General features: G+C 47.7%; 1 protein-coding gene across 3 annotated transcripts; it reads left to right on the top strand.

The window, feature by feature from the left end:
- Window positions 1–986: 986 nt before the first annotated feature.
- On the top strand, window positions 987–21,606 carry PRRT2 (proline rich transmembrane protein 2). 3 transcript variants are annotated; one of them, XM_081165776.1, is made up of 4 exons: window positions 987–1,154; window positions 12,232–12,844; window positions 14,177–14,309; window positions 16,170–21,606. In XM_081165776.1, exons 2-4 carry the CDS (start codon window positions 12,245–12,247, stop codon window positions 16,178–16,180), a joined length of 744 nt encoding a protein of 247 aa, XP_081021902.1. In that variant the 5' UTR covers window positions 987–1,154; window positions 12,232–12,244; the 3' UTR covers window positions 16,181–21,606. The 3 variants fall into 3 exon arrangements, with proteins under 3 accessions (XP_081021902.1, XP_081021900.1, XP_081021901.1); XM_081165774.1 differs by having other exon boundaries at window positions 991–1,162; XM_081165775.1 differs by lacking the exon at window positions 987–1,154 and adding an exon at window positions 1,225–1,388.
- Window positions 21,607–21,731: the final 125 nt, after the last annotated feature.

The raw sequence follows: 21,731 nt of genomic DNA on the forward strand, positions 1-21,731 counted from the left end.
GATCTGTGTCTCAACAGCAAAAGATTTTAGTAAAAACATTGAAGGAAAAAAATCCACACTCTTGTCTGTTTATTGTCAGACCGTTTCTGTGTCACTTTGAGTGTAAAGGGGGAAGTATTATGTTTGCTGGTCTCTCTTGCTCTGCCTACCTCCTTACACCATCAGAATCTCCTCTCAGGACCTTTATGCCTATTTAAAATGTCTAATGGATCTGGCACCAGGTCGCAATTCTCAGCTCTAAGTGCGTTTCCCAATGCACTTCCTTGCTTCCTGTGATTACCCAGGAGGATCTCTTCTCTTTTTTTCATGGTTGCTGCATCAAACTCCCCTTTCTAGGAGAAGGAGCAAATGCTGCCTTGTGGCTGGACATCTGGGTGGTGGTGGCGGTGGCGGCAGTGGCAGTGGGGTTTTTTGCTGGTTGGTAGACAGCAAATGCTGCACTGGAGCTGTGGCATGGTGTGAGCGAGGCGGGTTAATTGTGGGCTCTTTCCTCCCTCCCTTGTGCAGCAGCCGGGGCAGGTTATAAATAATGGATGAGAAACTGGAAGCGAGAGATTTTATATAATTTTCTCCCGGAGGGGGAGGAGGGAGGGCTGTGGAGCCAGGATTCCCCAAAAACAGATTGGTGCAGAAAATTTCCCACATCATCTTGCTGAGCTCAGCTGGGCGGAGGGCACAGTTTCCCTCCTTTGCCCCGCCTGGGGTCCCGTTCAGTCCCGCACCCTCAGGTCCCACCCACGGGGTCTTCCCAGGCACCCTTCAGCCTCATCTGCCAGCTCCCATTTTTATGCAGCACACATTTGTGCCTCTGGGCAGTCCCTGAGGAGGAGGAGGCAATGGTGGCGGTGCTGGGACTTCTTAGTCCTTTGATGCTCATTGCACTTGTGGCTTGCTGACGTGAAGTTTTGGTCTATTCCAGGGGGGTTGAGGTGGAGAGGAGATACAGAATATGTGGGACGCTTCCAGTACCAACACCATTTCTGCTAATGTCTTGCCCCCGCCCGATCAGCTGATTCTTCATAAAACCCAAACCACAACTCCCTCCCCCCAACTTCAACCAGCTTGCCTTGAAGAAGCAGGGTCGATTAGACCATTTGATGCACACACTCGTGCAAAGGGAGGGGAAGGGGCGTCTTTGCAGACAAAGCTGCCGAGTGAGCAAGTAAGAGGGGTGGGTTTGTGGGGGGGGGAGGAAGGAAGGGGGGCGGAGGCTGCATTTCCCCATCTATTCCTCCCTCTGAAGCCAGGGAGAGAAGGGGAGGGGAGAGAAGGAGGGATACAGCAGAAAGGGAGGGGTGTGATGTGTGCGTAAGGGGGGGGGCACTAATCCTGCCAGCCATTTGCCCACCCCACCCCCTTCTGCCAACTGGACACAGCCGGGAGCCCAGGTAGGAGAAGAGAGACCCTGCCTTGGTCCATCCTTAGCCCCCCCAAACCCTCTTTATCTATTTGTCTAAAAGGATAACGGTGCTGCGGCAAGCGGGCGGGGGAGACGGGACTGAAGGGAGCAGACGGAGATGGGTGTGAACGGGAAAAGGGGAGCGGGGGGCACTCTCCAAGGGGTGACGATGGAGATGGGGGGCTGGAAGATTCACGGAGGCATCTGGCGGTGGGGGTGTAGGGATGCGAAGTGAGGGCGGGGCAGCAGGGAGTAGTGGGTGGGGGTGGATATGTAGGGCAACCGAATCCCCTCGCCGGCTGCTGGTTTCATCTATGGGCACAGAAATGGGAAAAAGGGAAAGGTGCAGCGCGGGAAAGGAGGGCGGCAGCGGGAGGGAGGAGGAAGAAAGCAGCTGGTTTTGGGGTTGGGGGAGATGTTGGAGGGTCTCGATCCCGTGTGTACGCGAGCACGCGTGTGTTCCTTAACGAGAAATGGGTCGAAGAGTTGGACGGGCTGGCTAAGGGAGGTGGGAGAAGGAGGCTGAGTGTGGAGAAGCTCTGGCTCAGCCTTGCTCAGAAATGGGTGTGAAGGAAGGAGGGCGTGAGAGGGAAGTTGGAAATAAATGGAGGGGGGAGGGCAGTGGGTGTTTAGGAGGAGACGAAGGGGGCAGAGGGGTGGGCTGTGGCAAGCCTTTGCTAAAGCTACAACCCGATACTCTCTTTCCTGGAAGTAAGTCCTAAGGAACTCAATGGGACCAGCTGCTGTGTAGACCCGTGCAGGATTTCCCCATAAGTCTCTCTGAATGGGGTTTTAGTGAGCAAGGGGGCAGTGAATGGCTGGCAGGTTGGCGAAGGGGGGTTGCTTTTCCCCTTTGAAGCTGGGGACCGGGGTGGATGTGAGGAGGAGGAGGAGGAGATACAGACGCGTCTCGGAGTTAGGAAAGGGTTGCAAGGAGCTGTCCTTGGTAGCAGAAGGCGTTGGTCGTGTGGTCTAGGGAAGTCGGGTGCGGGGAGTGAAGTCACTGGGAGGAGGGGGGCGTAAACAGGTGAGGAGGGAAGGATTTGTGGAGGTGAGCTCCCACCAGGGGTAAGATGAAGGACAGAAGCGGGAGTCCCCAAGGGAGGCGGTTTGGGTGGTAGGAAGGCGATTGTGGATGGATGCTTTGAAGGAGAAACTGCCCTGGTACAGGAGGAGGGAGAAGGAGGGGCTGTGTGGGGCTTGGGTGTGTGTAAGCAGCCCAAAGAGAGGGGCGGCTCTGATAGGGGGGGGGGCGCCAAGGTGGGTTTGCCCAGTTGGGTGTGGTCTTAGAGAAAGGGAAGGGAGGGAGGAATGTTGCCTATGTAAAGCACAGGACACATTCACACGTGAGATCCTCTGTCCCTAAACAGGTGATTTATCTGAGAAAGGGAATTCCGTCCAAGGTAGGGTCAAGCACTATCTATGATGTGTGGCCCCCAAGCTGGTTTCCAAGCTCACTCCCCAGCTACCTGCAGTATGAATGAGACTTAGATGATTTTATGATGCTTGCATGCTTTAATGTACAACAATTCCCATTCTGTTTGGCAGAAGAAGCTGTCGGAAGACCAACGACTCTCCTTAAGCCACCTGATAGGTCTTTGCAGCAAGCATAACGTGTGAGGATGGACTGGCAAGGGACAAAGCACACAGAACTACCCTAAGTCAAAGGAGAGTCTGCATCAGCACTATGCTGTGTGTGTGTGTCTCCTCTTCGTATAAGAGAAAATGCTTAGCAGTGGACCAAGGATGTGATGTAATGGCAAGGCTGTGGGTGGGTGAAGGAGAGAGTGGGTGAGACCATTGGTGACTTGACCATGGGGCCTGTCAGGATGACTTCAATGGCGTACGGCTTCAACAGATGGGGGAATCAGCCTCCCCATGGCAGATCCTCCGTTTGAGGAAGGCAGCAGCTGGTTGCCAGAGCCAGTAACTGGGAAGGAATTGTTGAGGCTGTCAAGCACAGAGATCGGCTGGTCAGGCTAATCGGAGGTGTCAGGCAAAGATCTCTTTGTGATGGCCCAGGATTTACTGCTGTGGTTACATCTGCTGCACAGCAGGTGACCAAAATGTGTGCAGGGCACATGCAAGTGTGTGGAAATAAGGTAATGGTTTTAAGGATCAATGTCCATTGCATTGGGGTTTGTCATAAAATAATAATCTGCCTCGGGAACAAATCAGGTCTCTGTGCATCTGAATCGCATGAAGTGGTGGCCGTGCCACATGTCAGCCTTCTTGGTGTGCCTGCTGAATGGGTACTAGAGAAATTGTGTGGATGCCCATTGCACCATGTGGATCAGCAAGGAGCAGGATGTCAAGCACAACTGCCTTGGTTGTGTGGAGGTGTTCCATGCCTCCAGGCTCCATAATAATCGGATGGCTGTGTCAGTCAGAGAATCTGTTATGGCATCTTTGTGCCAGCCAGTGTTTTAATCATGTTGTCTGTCTGTGTCTCGTTCAAAGAGTGTGTCAGTCAGGAAGCAGGAACATGGTAATGAGAACCAGTATATCATGACAATTGTTGTAGCACTTTTTGAAGAGGGGGAAAAAATATATCCCTGCCACTCTTCCCTCTTACAAACAACAGGGGGGTGGGGACTAAAACAGCTTTGGCCAGATTGTAGGAAGGAATGCATGAACTCAGCCTCCTGCATCCTTGACATATGATTTTCTAACCCATTTATGCCTCTAGAGAAGAACTCTAAATTCCCCCTGGTTGTTGCTTCCCTCCAAATAATATATTTCATATTTCCCATTAATTTCAGTGGTGCTTTTGCAGGAAACCCAATGGATTGTGCTCTGAAGTCTGAGCATAATCAAGCCAAAGTCTGCCTGCAAATCGTATGCACATTTACCTGTGAGAGTAAGTTCCATTTGAATCAGGATCAGTCCCAGTGGTATCCACAGGGAAATTAGCACAGTCTGTCAGCTGTGGGGGAGCTGCCTCTGGCCTGTAGGTCAGAGATGGCCCATGGGGCTTCCCCATCCACCCTCCACCCTCCCCTCTTCTCCCTCCCATGTGATTTGGTGCCCTTCACATAGTTAAGGTTTCCTTTTTCCTCTCTACAAGATCTATACCAGCTCCCTCTAGCTTCTATTTTCTTCCGATGATCCATGCCCTCTCTCCCTCTCCCTGCAACTGATCATACCTTCTAAAATTGCATTGCCTTTGCACATTTTAACATTGCAGTATACTGTGTCCAGGCCAAGCGCCCCAGATCTTTGAGGTAGGTCAGACCTGAAAGTGCAGAAGTTGTAACATCTTTTGTTGAAGATTATCAACCCACAGCATCACTCATGTGGTCTATCCTCTGTCAAAGAACTGAATTGAAGGAAGGGGGAAAGAAGAGGGGGGCCAAGGTTGGTCAGTTCCCACCCTGAAATTTCCTTGTGAAGACTCTGGTGGAAAGGGATTTAAGGTGAGATTAGTGATAACTCACCTAAGCAGAGGCTAGCATGACCTAGGAAGGAGTCTGATGGAATAATTATGCCTGCCAAGATTTAATTTCTCCTCTGCAGAATCAATAAATTTAAAATAATTCAATATGGTTCCAGCCCCTACTGCTCCCCTCCAATACCAACCCGCAGTTCAATTCTGCATACACATTCCCTGTATGTAGTGAGAGTCTGCTTCTGTTTTGCTCATCTCACTGTGGCAAAAGATGCTCTTGGTTCTGCATACCAGTTCTACGGTCTCTCTCCTTGGATCAGATGTGAACTGTCCTGATCATTTCCAATTCCTGATAAGCCGATGCAAGGTATTTGTTACACTGGATGTTTTGGAGTCGTGTGTGTTTGTGTGTGTTTGTGTGTGTCCTTTGACTTGGTCTCATCTGACTTTGTGAGCTCTAGGGTGCAGTCTGAAGGCCGCCACTCAATGAAACTAAGCACATCTGGGTCTGGTCACTGCCTGGATAGGAGATGTGCATCATCTTGAATTCTATGATGAAAGAAAAACAGGATAAAAATGTAAATAATCATGCATACAGCTCTACAGTCGCACATTCATTTGGGACCTTGTGTCTTCTGATAATGCTTTGCAGTTAACAGCCTGATATATGATGGGAGTCTGCTTTGGTTTTACACAACTATAGAGGCACTGCAGCACGTGCCAGGGAAGTGTCCCAACAGATCACAGGATGCCCACTAGGAAGTACAATTGTTTGTTTGTTTGTTTATGTTATCACATATGTGTCTCTTTTTAAAAAAACAACCTGCACAGCAGCTTACGATTTTAATCACAAAAACTGTACACCATCAAACATTGATAATGATAAAAGCCACAACAGTTTTAGCATGAGCTTAGGCCAGCAAACAAACAAAGCATAACAAACCAACTGATTTCTAAAGGCTTTCTGAAAAATAAACATTTTAGCTCAGTTTTCAGAAGACAGCGGGGGAGAAACTATTCACCTGTCTCATAAAGAGTTCCCAGAACATCAGAGCTGCGACTGAGAAGACGCTGACCCTATTTGGGAGTGAATCCAACCTCTCCGTAGAGCATCAGCAACAGGTCTTCATCAGAAGATCTTAAGAGTTCACAAGGACTCTAAACCGCTAGGATTTTAAGGGCAGATGTCTCAAAATAGGTTATATTTAAGAACAGTCGCATACATCTGTCTGCAGGTGGCCTGCTGCTGCATTTTCCGCTAGCTGAAGTTTCCAAACTATCTTCAAGCACATGTGGAGGGCTTAAGAGGGCTCTAATCTGGAAGCCACCAAAGCATGCACAACACTGCCTTGATCTCCCAGCGATAGGTGAACAACCATAGCTCAGCTGGAAGAGCATCTGCTTTGCATGCAGATGGTCTTAAGTTCAATCCCCAGCAGCTCCAGGTAAGGACTCGGGAAAGGCTCCTTCCTGGAACACTGGAGACCTGCCCCCCAGTCAGTGGAAAAAATACCCGATGGTCTGATCTGGTCTAAGGCAGCTTCCAGGTATAGGTGGCGTATCAGCCAAAGATGAATGATGGGTCCACTTGTTTGCACTGATAGCTGCAGTGCAGGCAGTCCAGAAGGCCAGTTTACGCAGGGCATTTTAAGAAGGGAATGCCATAAACACCTGCTTGCAAATATGCATCACGGAGGTACATTTGCAAAGGAGCTGCCTTTGGCTATAGGGCCCTGTCAGGGAGTCCGTTTTACGTGTGAAGTGGTCCACTGACCAGAGCCGCCAGTTTAATGCCTGCTATTTTCAGAGGGCCAAAGCGCCCCCCACCCCCATACTTCCGTTTGTACTTAGCCCTTCTCACAATTCCTAAGAGCTGTGCCTCGGGCAAGAGGATGCCTTTAGTTTTGTGCATGTCCTTGATAATAGTTGTTTTGGTGTGTGTTTTCAAGTGGGCTAGTGTTTGCAGCTACTTTATTGATTTAAAACGGGAGCATTTATTTCTTGTTTGAGTTCCATTTCAACCTCCTTTCAAAGACTGCTTTCCCCAGTTTTGTTTCTGGAAAGAGAAAAGCATAGATATTGAATCTGGAGTGTTGGCGTTAGGAACGCCATTCAGGGAAGGCAGGGACAGCCCCATGTGATGGAGCACTTAGCTGCTCTCGAGCCCATTCTCTGGTTCTGTACGCTATGTAGCCTATTGTTAAGCAACGGAATAGAGATGCATACAAGGTGCGCTTGCCAGAGATCTCTTTGCATTCAAGAAGGGGTGAGGCAGGTCTTTATCATCTGTGAATAAAAACTGTCGTAGTTACTGTGAAGTATAAAAGAAGAAAAGAATCACAACACAGATTACACATACACACACGTAACAATTTTCCTTTATGCAATGGTATGTCTTAAAGTATGTGTGCATGTTGTTGTTTCTTTGTTTTGCTTTTTGCAATTTAATTTAAGGTATCCACAAACCAGCTGCTAGGGCTTATCTCCCAACCACTTAAATCTCTTTCTCACCTTCATCCACCCATTACTGAAATCTGAAATGGCACCTTGAGTTTATGCTTAACATTACTCGCCTTACGGGTTTGATGGCAGGCTCTTCATTAAGCATTCCTCCAAGTCCATTTCCAAGGGCAACGTAAAAGCTGAATCTGAATTTATGCCAAATAAAAAACTGGGCGAAATTTAATATAAACGCAATCTGTGGAGGAGGTCCTGTTAAGTGTGCCACAGGTTCCCTAGGTCCGCTAAATGGTACTGCAGGGAAGACCTCCTCCATGCAGGCACCCAACTTGTGTGAAATGAGTTACCTCTGGAGATGTGCCAACTGTTAGGTGCTCCCACTGGCAACTAAAAACACACGTCTCCCACACAAGCTTCTCCATGAAATGAAAGGCGGAATGCAAATGCTTTTCATAAAGTAATAAGTAGTTTCTTAGTCCTTCTTGTAGATCTTGCAGAGTAAAGGGTCCACAGGGGCTCTTTAGATATATTGGAGTCAGGTTGTAACAGAAGGTAACAGAACTCTTGGTAACAGAAGGGCTGTGTGCATCACTTAGATTGACATGTGCCCAGCGCTAGAAACTCAGATATATAAGCAAGGTGTCAAATGGCGTCTTAAAACTAGGTTACAGCCTCCACAACAGAATGTCTATTCTCCAGAGGGTTGGACTGGATGATCCTCAAGGTCCTTTCCAATGCTACAGTTCTATGATCCTATCATCTCATCTATGTTACTCTCACAACAATTCACTTGTCCCAGTATGCAAGGAGGAGAAACACACACAGTGGAAATGGAACCGGAATAAACAATGGACTAAGGCAGAGGTTTTAAAACTGTGGCCGCCAACCCGGAGCCCAGAAATCTCCATGTAGTTGCTATTGGAACCACTCCAGTAGCAAAACGCGCCTGGCACCTGGCTAATTTCTAACAGCGCATGTGCCATTCAGTGGAATGGCAATATTGGGTTGTGTTGGTTGGAAAGATGGTGATGGTAGCAATGGTGTGCATTTGGGTGGTGGGGCCAGCTGGATCATGAGGCAGAGTGAGGAAACTGCCTCAGGTGTCACAGGGGGGTGGGCATTTGTATCAGTCCTTGACTGTTCTTCATAGCTGTCAACTTTCAGATTTGAAAATAAGGGATCAGTAGCCTCACATGTCCCGGGGACAGTCTACGGGATATCTAACAATCCAAGATAGCAGTGGGAAGCAGTGGGAAATGGCACTGGAATAAGGGAATTTCCCACAAAAAGGGAAGGTTGACAGCTATGCTATTCTTTCTGAACCTCCCAGCCACCTCTCTCTGTTGAAGGTAGAGCGATGTATGTCACACAGTGCCCTGCTAAACTAGCCTGCTGACTCAGATGTGAGTCCCATTGTCAGTGCTGAAGTGAGATCCAGAGGGAATGCAATGTTTTATTTTGCCTCAGGCGGCAGAGTGTCTTGGGTTGGCCTTGTTGAGAGAGTGTCCTCACCTGGATGGGTGCCACCCATTCCAAAGTAAAATAAAATAAAATAAAATGCTGGGCTCAAGATTGCTGAAAGAGAAGGAAATAAATACTAACCCCCAATCTTTGGTGTTGGAAGACCTGCCTGAAGCTACTTAGGTGAAAGGGAAAGCTAAATTCAGAGGCATTCTGTTCATATTTTAGTATATATTATATGATATGTTGTTGTTGTTGTTGTTTAGTCGTTTAGTCGTGTCTGACTCTTCGTGACCCCATGAACCAGAGCACGCCAGGCACTCCTGTCTTCCACTGCTTCCCGCAGTTTGGTCAAACTCATGCTGGTAGCTTTGAGAACACTGTCCAACCATCTCGTCCTCTGTCGTCCCCTTCTCCTTGTGCCCTCCACCTTTCCCAACATCAGGGTCTTTTCCAGGGAGTCTTCTCTTCTCATGAGGTGGCCAAAGTATTGGAGCCTCAGCTTCACGATCTGTCCTTCCAGTGAGAACTCAGGGCTGATTTCCTTCAGAATGGATGCGTTTGATCTTCTTGCAGTCCATGGGACTCTCAAGAGTCTCCTCCAGCACCATAATTCAAAAGCATCAATTCTTCGGCGATCAGCCTTCCTTATGTTCCAGCTCTCACTTCCATACATCACTATTCTATTTGCCAGGAGGTGATGGGACCAGTGGCAATGATCTTCATTTTTTTGATGCTGAGCTTCAGACCATATTTTGCGCTCTCCTCTTTCACCCTCATTAAAAGGTTCTTTAATTCCTCCTCACTTTCTGCCATCAAGGTTGTGTCATCTGCATATCGGAGGTTGTTGATATTTCTTCCGGCAATCTTAATTCCGGCTAGGGATTCATCCAGCCCAGCCTTTCGCATGATGAATTCCGCATATAAGTTAAATAAGCAGGGAGACAATATACAGCCTTGCTGTACTCCTTTCCCAATTTTGAACCAGTCAGTTGTTCCATATCCAGTTCTAACTGTAGCATCTTGTCCCACATAGAGATTTCTCAGGAGACAGATGAGGTGATCAGGCACTCCCATTTCTTTAAGAACTTGCCATAGTTTGCTGTGGTCGACACAGTCAAAGGCTTTTGCATAGTCAATGAAGCAGAAGTAGATGTCTTTCTGGAACTCTCTAGCTTTCTCCATAATCCAGCGCATGTTTGCAATTTGGTCTCTGGTTCCTCTGCCCCTTCGAAATCCAGCTTGCACTTCTGGGAGTTCTCGGTCCACATACTGCTTAAGCCTGCCTTGTAGAATTTTAAGCATAACCTTGCTAGCATGTGAAATGAGTGCAATTGTGCGGTAGTTGGAGCATTCTTTGGCACTGCCCTTCTTTGGGATTGGGATGTAGACTGATCTTCTCCAATCCTCTGGCCACTGCTGAGTTTTCCAAATTTGCTGGCATATTGAGTGTAGCACCTTAACAGCATCATCGTTTAAAATTTTAAATAGTTCAGCTGGAATATCATCACTTCCACTGGCCTTGTTATTAGCAGTGCTTTCTAAGGCCCATTTGACTTCACTCTCCAGGATGTCTGGCTCAAGGTCAGCAACCACACTACCTGGGGTGTACGAGACATCCATATATTTCTGGTATAATTCCTCTGTGTAATCTTGCCACCTCTTCTTGATGTCTTCTGCTTCTGTTAGGTCCTTTCTACTTTTGTCTTTTATTATGGTAATCTTTGAACGAAATGTTCCTTTCATATCTCCAATTTTCTTTAACAGATCTCTGGTTTTTCACATTCTATTGTTTTCCTCTGTTTCTTTGCATTGCTCATTTAAGAAGGCCTTCTTGTCTCTCCTTGCTATTTTTTGGAAATCTGCATTCAATTTCCTGTATCTTTCACTATCTCCCTCGCATTTTGCTTGCCTTCTCTCCCCCGCTATTTGTAAGGCCTCGTTGGACAGCCACTTTGCTTTCTTGCATTCCTTTTCATTGGGATGGTTTTAATTGCTGCCTCCTGTATAATGTTACGAGCCTCCATCCATAGTTCTTCAGGCACTCTGTCCACCAAATCTAAATCCTTAAACCTGTTCCTCACTTCCACTGTGTATTCATAAGGGATTTGACTTAGATTGTATCTTACCGGTCCAGTGGTTTTTCCTACTTTCTTCAGTTTAAGCTTGAATTTTGCTATAAGAAGCTGATGATCTGAGCCACAGTCGGCTCCAGGTCTTGTTTTTGCTGACTGTATAGAGCTTCTCCATCTTTGGCTGCAGAGAATATAATCAATCTGATTTCGGTGCTGCCCATCTGGTGATGTCCATGTGTAGAGTCATCTCTTGTGTTGTTGGAAAAGCGTGTTTGTGATGACCAGCTTGTTCTCTTGGCAGAACTCTATTAGCCTTTGCCCTGCTTCATTTTGAACTCCAAGGCCAAACTTGCCAGTTGTTCCTTTTATCTCTTAACTCCCTACTTTAGCGTTCCAATCCCCTATAATGAGAAGAACATCCTTCTTTGGTGTCATTTCTATAAGGTGTTGTAAGTCTTCATAGAATTGGTCAATTTCAGTTTCTTCAGCACCAGTGGTTGGTGCATAAACTTGGATTACTGTGATGTTAAAAGGTCTGCCTTGGATTCGTATCGAGATAATTCTATCATTTTTGAGATTGCATCCCAGTACAGCTTTCACCACTCTTTTGTTGACTATAATATATCATTATATGATATATTATGATATCATTGTGTCATTAGAAAGGCATGTAGAGTAGCTATGAATTATTGCTCTATGAATAGCACCTGTTATGTTATTCCATATATAGGAGCAATTAAAATAAACGAAAACCTTGCATCCCAGCTGAATTCATATTTCCATATAATGCTAAAAGCCATTCACCTTTCTTTACAAACCAAGCATCCTATACTTTATTTCTCTTGAGCACGTGTCTAATAAGAAGTAGCAATTTTCGCAACGACGTCCCATATCCTATAAAAAACCAACCACATAGAAGAGAGGCGATGTTATTTCCTCCCTCCCCCATATGCAGCTGTCACAATTTTTGCAACCGTTGATCAGTTGGTCAACCTTTTTCCACATCAACCTGATCCACACATCGCTTTAGACCAGGGGAGAGGGCAGTGCATACCCCTAAACATATTGTGAATCTAAGTTTGGCCTCATTGAGGGGCAGTATTTCAATATGAGTAGGAAAATGAGAGTACCCCTAAACATTTTTTTAAGGAAAAAAAGCACTGGGAAGGGGTATCTCCAGCACAGCCAGGAATGATGCGAAATGGAACACAACCACCTCTGAAGGCCGTCAAGTCACCCATCCCTGCTTTAGGCAGCTGAAAGGGACACTGAAGGCTGCTAGGGGGTTGGAGGACTCTGGGAACTTGGCTGCAAGTTGAGAAGCGCTGGTCCATTGGCCCTGGACTTTGGTTCTGCAGATTAGACCCAGTACCAGGCGGGGGGGGGGGGAGAGACAGCTGGTTCTCCACCCTGAACATTTCCCCTCCTCTAATTCTCCTCTAATCCAGGTAGTTGCCTGCCATGTCGGACGACGCTGAGAAGAACGAGGCTCCCCCAGAACAGGAGCAGCAAGAGAAGGAGGAGGAGAAGCAGGAGCAGGGGAAGCCTGAGGATCATGCCCAGGAGGAGGAGGAGGAGGGGAAGCCTGAGGAGCAGCCCAAGCCGCAGTCCCCACCTAAGAGCCCCAAAGGCCCAGAGACCCCTGCATCGCCTGTGATGGTGACGGTGACCATTGAGGAGGAGACGGTGGGGGAGCCGCAGGAGAATGGGGACCCCCCGGGGATTAGGGCTGGCTCAGCTGAGGAGATAGGGACCACCCCAGCCCCACCCACTAGCCCCCCAGCCCGCTCCAAGTCAGCGTCGTTGAATGACCTGAAGCCTCAGAACAGCATCAATGGCGGCCCAAGGGCTGTCGCAAGGGGCAGTTTGTCCGGGTCTCAGGTGCACTTAGCGGGATCTGCGGGGTCTCCGCGTGCCAGCCTGAGCCGGCAGGCCTCTGCAACAGGATCAGCAGCTGCTGAAGCTGGGGAGAAACCCAGAGACTACATATTCATTGCTGCCCTCTCCTGTTTCTGCCCCATCTGGCCTATCAACATCGTCGCCTTTGTGTATTCTGTCATGGTAAGTGCAAAGGGAGTGACGCCTCTGTGTGTGTGTGTGTGTGTGTGTGTGTGTTTGGTTTGTGTGTCCTGGAACACTAGGAGAGCCACCTGCTGCTTTGATACACCCACCAGCACCAAGGCTGTCCCCACAATAGCACTTCCTTGTCACTGTTCTCTTTCGTTTGCCCCTTGAGGCTGTGGGTCAATCGCCTCCTCAGCCAAGGAGCAAGGCCACTAACTTGGAAGTGGCTCAGTCTGCTGCTTAAAATCTCAGACGGGAGCACCTCCTCACAGGTAAATCTACCCACACAAGAAGGCAGTCTATGACACCTCTCCAAGAGTCGTCCAACCTACTAGAAAGTTTCCTTCAGGTCTCCTATTTGGTAAAACCCACTAAATGTAATAAAATACATTTGGCAGCTCATGCCAGCTGACCATTCACAATCCACCCAAATCCATTTTGAGCACACACTACCACCCTACGAGCTGTGCAATCCTTTCCATGTCTACTCAGAAGTAAGTTCCATTGAGCTACATGAGGTTTACTTCCAGGTGGGCATAGGATCACAGGCTTAAATTCTGTTTTCTTGTGTCTCGTTCTTCCGCTAGGAAGCTCAGAGATTGCTTCTATCCAAGCAGCAGCCAAGAAGGATCTCAACTTCTTGGCTTCTTGCCACTGTCATAGCAATAGGTCCTCTCCCAAACTACATGCACTGATGCAGCCGCCTCGTGACAGGTCAGGCCCCCTGGCTGCTGTCCCCTTGAACTGACAGTGGATTGACAGGCTCTTTAGCAAAGGTCCTCCCCTCACCTGCTGCCAGAAATGCCTTTCGTTGAAGGTGCTCAGGACCCAGTCTGGGACAGCACAGCAAGACTCTCACCCCACAACCCTGGCTCTTTCCCCAGCAGCCAGCCAGGTGAGGCCGTGGGTGAGGGCCCCATGGGTTCAGAAGGGCCCCTCACCAGCCTGACCCACCTCTGCTGCCATTCACCTCCCCGCTGACCCCCTGGATGGCTGTTTTAGTGGTATCGTCTGTGGTGACTGCCTGCTTTCTTGATGAATATGGTGGCCACCGCCTATAGATCTATGAAATCTACAGCAGAAGGCAGGGGCTGCTGCTGCTGCTGCCATAGCAGCTGAAACAGAAGCACACACTGCCTTGGGTGTTGGTGGCACCACGCTGAGGGCCCCCTGTGTGTGGGCCCATTTTCCTCTGACAATGTAGGCAAGTGTAGAGTTTTCTCTTTCAATTCTCCCTGTTCTTCCTTTAACCAAAAGGCTGTATGTCAGGACAATCACCAAACCCTTGCTCCTTTTTCTTTTTCTTTTTCTTTTTTAATTCCTTGCCAGTCCCGGAACAGCTTCCAGCAAGGAGACATTGACGGCGCACGGCGCCTGGGACGGGTAGCAAAGCTGCTGAGCATTGTCGCGTTGGTCGGGGGGGTGCTCATCATCGTGGCATCTTGCGCCATCAACTTCGGAGGTGAGTATCCCGAGGACCAGGGGGTGGTGAGGACTCTTGTCCAAACATTTTGTCCTTTAAGCTCTAACCCTCTTGCCCAGTCTTCTGCTGCAGTACAAAGAAACCAGCAGAATGGGATTCCAGGGATTTTTGGGTTTTTGGAAAAAGTAACATTTGTGATCAGTTTGGCCAGAGAAGGGCTTAGCAAAGCATTATGGGACGTAGAGAGCCTAGGATGGAAACACGAATGGTGGCTCATTTGCACACATGCCACCTGACAGCGTATTTCGGCTGGATCCTGATTGCCTGAGTGCTTTTGAGGGGGACCTGTGGGACACCATCAGGTCAGAGGAGAATATATTATTCTTAGAATCCTTAATATTGCCATTTAAAAAGTCAGCATCTGCCACGGCACTCAGCGCTTAGTCACAGAAGTATTGTTTTAAACCAATTTTACTTTATAGTCAAGGGGTGTATAAATTTTATGAAATAAATAAACAGATGGTGCAATTTCTAGTCAAGAATATATGTTTGTATCAGATTGTGACCTCTCTCTGAGCCAGTGGAATAGAGGGGGCTGCTTAAAGGAAGGGGATGCGGCTCCAAATTGACTATCTTTGTAAGAGTTGCCCTTCTTAAGAGAGAGGCTTATCAGTGGAGAGATAATATAATATAATGCAGGCGCTAAGTTAATTCTGTAGCCAAACTGGGCAGTGGCGTAGCGTGGGGGGTGCAGGGGGGGCCGACCGCACCGGGCGCAACATCTAGGGTTAGGGCAAATCCACGGGTTAGGGGGCGCAAATCCACGGGTTAGGGGGCGCAAATCCACGGGTTAAGGGGCGCAAATTACTTGCCTTGCCCCGGGTGCTGACAACCCACGCTACGCCACTGAAACTGGGGCTACTGAGAGAAAAAGGGGGAGGGATCAGCAAGTTTGAGGAATTTTGCAGATGATGTTGGGGTGGGGGGGGAGAGAATAGAAGAAAACTCCATTAAGCCCCAAACCAGGAGAGCAGTCAGGATCACTGTTACCTGAGGAGTGAGGCGAGTGCCATGCCTTCCCTTCTCAAAAGAAAAGAGCTTTTCTTTTCCTCATAAAGTTGTCCCCAACAACTCCATTTTCTTCCTAACCCTCTGGGGAAAATGGCAGCTTCTTGAAATGGTCAGTTTTATCCATTTTGCTGTATGCTCTGCTTTTCATGTCCTCCCTTCAGAGCAAACCCCCTCCCCGGGCACAGCTATTGCTTCTTTTTTCCCAAAAATATTACACATTATCCCAGATATGGGGAACCCGTGGTCCTCCAGATGTTTTATCCAGATGTTACAACTCCCACTAAGCCTGACCTTTGACCCAGGCTGATGGAAATGGGAATTCCCCAAACATTTGGATGGCTACAGCCTCCCCTCCCCTCGCATTACACAGTGCTTTTCGTAAGGTTATGTTGGCCTTGGCCTTCAGCCACAACCTTGGCCCTAATTCTACGCAGCAGCCCATCTTCATAACTACCAGTGTCTCCTCAGAACCCTTTCCCATCCTAACTTCCCTGCTTCCTGCTGCCAGCATACCTAAAGCAGCCAAAAACAAAAAAAGGAGAAAATAAGTGCATCCATCAGACCTTCCCCTGACGTTGCCTCCTTAGCCTCCATGTTGCTTTCCCAATGACCTGTTCCCACATGCTCCAGATTCTAGTGGAAGCCAGGTGTGGGGAGGTTGAATTGGGGCATGTGTGAAAATGTTTTCCCCTTCATGTTTCTTTCCAGGTAGTAAAAATCTCCTTCTTCTGTTCTCCTTCCCTGTGTTCTTATTCCGTTCCCCAACCCCAACCTGCCTTGCCCCTGTCCCCCCCTGAATCCCTCTCCTTCCCCCCCCGAACCCCTCAGTGTTCCAGTGAAGGCGGCACTCAACTTGCCACTTCATCCCTAGCACCGAAATGTTCATCTTTGGAGCTGGGAGCCAGCATGAGTACAGAACATCCATCCCATGTCCCCATCCATCTCTGAACCATGCAAAAACAGGAGCACAAGAATGGAGATGAGAGAGAGAAAGAGAGAGGGACACGAGAGAGCAAAACTGAGAGAAACAACGTCTTTGCTTATGCTTGCATGTGTCCCATCCTTCTAGGGATTTTAGCTAACCAAAAATAAGGTGAAACAGGAGAAAGGAAACAAAAATTAGACGGGGATGTGTTCTCATTCTCCTCTTTCCTCTCCGCCATTTTCTCCCTCTCTCTGCACTCTCTCTCACTCTCCTTCCATCCATCCAGTCATCTGTTCAACCAATGACCCATCTGCCCATCTTCCATCCACTGCCAAATTTCGACAGCAAATAAAACTCTTTCGATATTCCATGTTTACAAGAACCTGCCGGAGAAAAGCTCTTTTTCCCCACCCCCGTGGGAAGGAGGTGGGGAGCATGTTTACATGTTTGCTGGGAACAAATGAACAGAACCAGCAGCAGCAAGAGAGGAAACACTTCTTAGGTCTCCTGCTCTCATCCGTCGTGTTTACAAAGACAGCAAGCAGGAACAAGCAGTGAAGAGCCCACCAGAGCCCACAGAGCGTTTTGCAGGTGGGAGTTTCTTGTAGTGAGTTAACTGTTGCGTCAGAGGAGGTCTGCTAACAAGGAGGCCAAAGCTGCCTGGATTTGGTGGCACACAAACACACACAGGCGTGGAGGTTGGCTTGTATAACCGAATCCATCACCCAGCCACTCAACAGGAAAGAGAACGGCAGTGAAATTTACAGTATTGGCGGGAGAAATGAATAAAATCAATCTCAAGGGAATACAGCTCTGAGCAAAATGATTCTAACAAATGGGACCGGTGGAAGTTGGAGCGTGAAAGTGGAAATTGTGGACGAGGCAATGGAGGAGAAAGAAGGAGCCGAGGGCCTTGCAAAGAAGGGAACAGACTGGTAAGAGTGGTGGTGGGTTTTATGCGGCGGGGTGTGTGTGTGTGTGTGTGTGTGTGTGTGTGACACTACTCTCCAAGCTGAAGGCGCAAGTACAAAAGAGGAGGAAGGAGGAAAAAGGGCAGCTCAAGAAGTTGGAAGAATGTCAAATGAGCCAACAGGGGAACAAAAACCCACCGGTCATGAAGGAATAGAACTGGTGCTGCTACATTTTTACATGAGAAAGTTGCTGGAATGAATGAAACTGGGAAGGATAGAGAACAGTATTAGTAGGCACCCCATTCAGAAAAAAAAGAGAGAGCATGGGCCAAGGTATCTCTTTTTCCTCTAGAAGACCAGTCGCTGGCATGAGAGCAGGGCCACAAGGTGTTGGCTTGCAGAGGGTTCTTCAACAGGGAAAAGGAAAGCGGAACATGGGTCTAAATGGAAGCAGGAAAAGGCAGGATGTCTAGCCGTTTCCGGAGGGGTAGCCTTGTTAGTCTGTTGCAGCAAATACAACAGAAGAGGTCTGTGGCCCCTTAAAAGAATAATGGTGTCTTGTGGCTTAAGCTGTCATGTACAGATGAATCAAGTGGTAACCTGAGTTGGCAGGCTCATCTAAATGGCGGAGTGAGGAGTGAGAGCGAAACATAATGCAAACAGTTCAGATTGTGACAATGACATAAAATGTAGGCAAACTAGTTGACAAAGTAGTATTGATGATAGCACCGAGATCCTGACCTTGGTAAGCCAATTAATACACATAGCTTACCAATGCCAGGATGCAGGTGTTACCATCAACACAGCTTTGATGATGCATTTATTTGGGCATTGACAGCTGTCACAGTCTGTACTTTTTCAGCACATTTCCCTCCGATCTTGCTCATCTTTGTCCACCCTGTCCTGTCTCCCAATTATGTATACTCCATTCTTCTGATAAGGTAGACTCTAGTCTACAGAAGCTTATGCAGCAATAAATTAGTCTTTGAGGTGAGACAATGCTCTGTTGTGTTTACATTTTCAGAGAAGCGGGGATGCCTACACATGGCATTTTGAAGTGTATTTGATGCGCCACAGGCATGCGCATGGTTTTTGTGTGGTTTTCATGATGTCCTTATCCAAAGGGCATCCTGTTTACCCAGCCCCCATTCCCTGTGTTTCTTCTCAAACCCGACTTAACGTGGTAAAAGAAAAAAAGCACCATAAATAATAAAGTTGTTTTGTTGCTTTTGCTGCAAAAGACTAAGGGCCTTGTGGCACCTTAAAGGCCATCAAATGTCATGGCATAAACTTCCACAAACTACATTTATGCCATAGTCTTTAAGCTATTTTGGTGTCTGTCATGTTGGCATACAGTATGTGGCTATTTAGGAGAAGCGAAGCTTGGCTGAACACTGATTAAGAGAAACTGAAAGTATCCAGTTGGGATGGGAGTCAGCTGAGACATTTGCTTATTTATATCCCACCTTTATCCCAAGTTGGCATGGATTTAGGGCAGCAACAGGGCAGATTGGAGCACACACAAGAGGCAATGGAGGCAGTTAGGAGGGCATAGAAAGCTGTTTAGGCCAAGCCCTTTGGCATTAAGTTCGCCGGCCACACCAGGAAATCTGAATGTGTTTGCTCAGTTCTGGCACGAGGCCATTTTTGAAAGGCAGAATGGATAGGGGAGGTCAGCAATCGCACACTCGTGACAAAAGAAACAGAGCAGGAACTAAGGAGTGAGAAAACACCAGGGCCAGGAAAAGAGTCTCAAAGCAAAAACGTGTGAGTGAGAGAGAGACTGAGAGAGATGTGTGATAAGACAACCCCCCTCCCTGAAAATAAGTTGAAAAACTGCTGGATGGGGAAAGTTATATACACAGAATTGCAGAATGAAAGGCTAATGTATGAGATCAGCTGGTGGTGCGAGAGAGAGCGTGGAATGGGCAAAGGAAGCACTGAAGGCTACAAACTCCCTCTGGATGTGAAAACGATGACCCAGGCCGGTTTAAAATCCGCTGGAAGAGGAACTGTGTGTGTGTGTTGGGTGTCCTGTGAAGGGAAGCAGATAAGAGCGAGCCCTGCAGAGCAAAAGGCTGGAGAAGAGTGTTGAGACCACACTGGTAAGCAGAGCAACAGAACACGAAAGGGGCGCCGGCAGAGGAGAACTGTACTTCACTGACGGAGGAATACACAAGAGAGCATACACTCCATACCAAACGACAACAACAACAACTATTTTTAAAGGGCCTGATGGACAACTGTGTATGCTACTGGACAGAGACAACTGGTTGGGTGGGGTGGGTGGGGGAAGGGCACCAGCAAAGAATTGTGTGTGTGTCAGACACGAATTTTCACCCGGCACAATGTGACTAATTTTTTGCTTTGTTTCTCAGACTGTTATTCAATGGGGCTGGGGAGGGGGTGGGGATATGGGGGAAGGGGTGGTATAATGGCCTCCTCCTTTAAAATCTGTGCTCGGAGGATGTCACAGGGCTTTATTTAGGGTGAGGGGGGTGACCTTAAACTCCCACCCCCCGTTAATCCCATCTGCACGAATTATTAACCTCTGACCTTCCCTCAACTATCCCTCAGAAAAATAATAATTTTGCTCTCCCTTTGATGGGTGCATGGCGTAGAAGGCAGGGCAATTTTGTTGTTTTTCTCCCGCTTCCTGGAGACTGTAACTCTCTAAGGTGGGAAGGGATGGCAGGGGAAAGCGGTTGTATTTTGATGTTGAAATGCAAGTATTCTAATCTGCATGTTTTTCTATGCTTATATTTGGGGGGGAGGGAAAGTTGAGGGGGTGAATCAGAAACTTGGAAGGGAGGAGAGAGCTCAGAGTGTACCATGGTGTGAAAGTCAATAGGAAGGATGGCTTTGAGGGGGAAAGGGGTCAGGAAAGTGGTGAGGGGGCTGGCAGGTGAATGGCGGTCTCTTAGAGGAGGGAAAATAGGGTTCAGTTTGGTGGGAGATGGAATACCAGCGGGACCAAAATGGAAGGAGAGGTGGGTTCGGCGGGATTCAGGAAACCCAAATCTCAAACAGGACGGGGTCAGGAACAAGGAATTGTTTTGGGATGGATTGCAAATAACAGGGGAGAATTAGAACTTTGCACAGGGATCAGTAACTGGGGCCTGCTTAGTTATAGCCAGCCCACCGAGAGGGAGGTATCCAGTCCTCTCTAGCAAGAAGGGCAGTGGATTGGCCCACAGTCCACTTGGAGAGGACCATTGTCCTGCAACCACCATCCTGTAGCAGCTAACTCCAAGTGACCTGCTAAGTAGAATCAACTGCTGATCTGAGACTTCAGATCAAAGTTGGGGTCCACAATGCAATCTGAAAGGAGAGGTTCCATTGCAGCAGATGTTCTCTCAAAGCTACCTTACCCGTTGCCCCTTCCCACCCACCCACCCACCCCCGGTCTACAAAATAATCTGTTGCCTTGTTTTACACTCAAAACCATGCTTTAAACCACCACCAGACCCTGGGGGCCAGGAGAGGGTGGGGCACGAAGGGGGGTTAAAAGCAGAATTTGAGGAGGCGCCTATGGAATGATAGGAGAGACTGTTTGTTGGGGGAGAGGGGTTTTACATTTACACGTATCCGTTATTGAATGAAAAACCACATAACCTATATCTTTGACATGATGCTTGATAGATGTTTTCATATTTGGGGTGGGGCAAAATTTTGGATGCTGAAGAATGAAGTTTGCTTTACTATTATACAATTCGGGGCAGGGTGAGGTTTTTAGGGGGGAAAGAACAAGAGGGAGATTTTATTTTGTATTTCCTTTCCCCCCCGTTTTTGAGACGTAGTTTAGTTTTTCACTTCGTGGAGCACTAAGTGTGCCTTCATATGTAGCGGTGTTGAGGAGGGAACAGGAAACGTCACAGCCTGACACTTCATATCCCTCTACAACACTGTCTCAGTGAAAATATAAATTTCCACCTTCTTTCCTGATGGGGAGATGTGGAAACAGGTCTATTTCCGCCAGGAGAACCGATTTCTATCATGCCATCATTCCAAAAAACAAATCACAGTTCATTGTTTTCCATATAGCGCTCGTAACATAATGTTGAGCAAAAATGGGTAAGCACTTTTATTCACTAGATTTGCTTATTTTGTAACTTATTTGTTACTGTTCATTTTTCTGCTCGGTTCTGCATTATTTGTGCCTGCTAATTAAAATTATTATATTAAAAACAGGAAAGGGTGGGGTCTTCCTGAGTCTGGGACCAATCAAATCCTTTCATAAGATTCAGAATTTTGTTTTGTTTTTTTTGTGTGGGGTGGGGGTGGGGAGTTCCAAGAAATATTACAAATCCTATTATCAGTTTGTATAAAGAAATGGTGGGTGGGGCGGGGCGGGAGAAGGTCAAATTATAAACTGCTACAGATTTTTGTATCAACGCATGAATCGAGTAAATAAACTCAGATGCATGAAGGCCGTGTCTGTCCCTGTTTCCTGCAAAGATTTTGTGTCTGTGCCAATTCTCTGCCCAACAGGAAAACTCACAAGGAAAACTGAATTTAATTCAGGGTGGTCCAACACGTAGCCCTCAATGTATT

Source organism: Podarcis bocagei (assembly GCF_964188305.1).
Source record: "Podarcis bocagei genome assembly, chromosome: 13".
NCBI classification, from domain to species: Eukaryota; Metazoa; Chordata; class Lepidosauria; order Squamata; family Lacertidae; genus Podarcis; species Podarcis bocagei.

Coding starts and splice junctions, on each gene's coding strand:
- PRRT2 (XM_081165776.1), top strand. CDS start 12,245: ATGTCGGACGACGCTGAGAAGAACGAGGCTCCCCCAGAACAGGAGCAG. Junction 12,845..14,176: donor CCTTTGTGTATTCTGTCATG/GTAAGTGCAAAG, acceptor ATTCCTTGCCAG/TCCCGGAACAGCTTCCAGCA.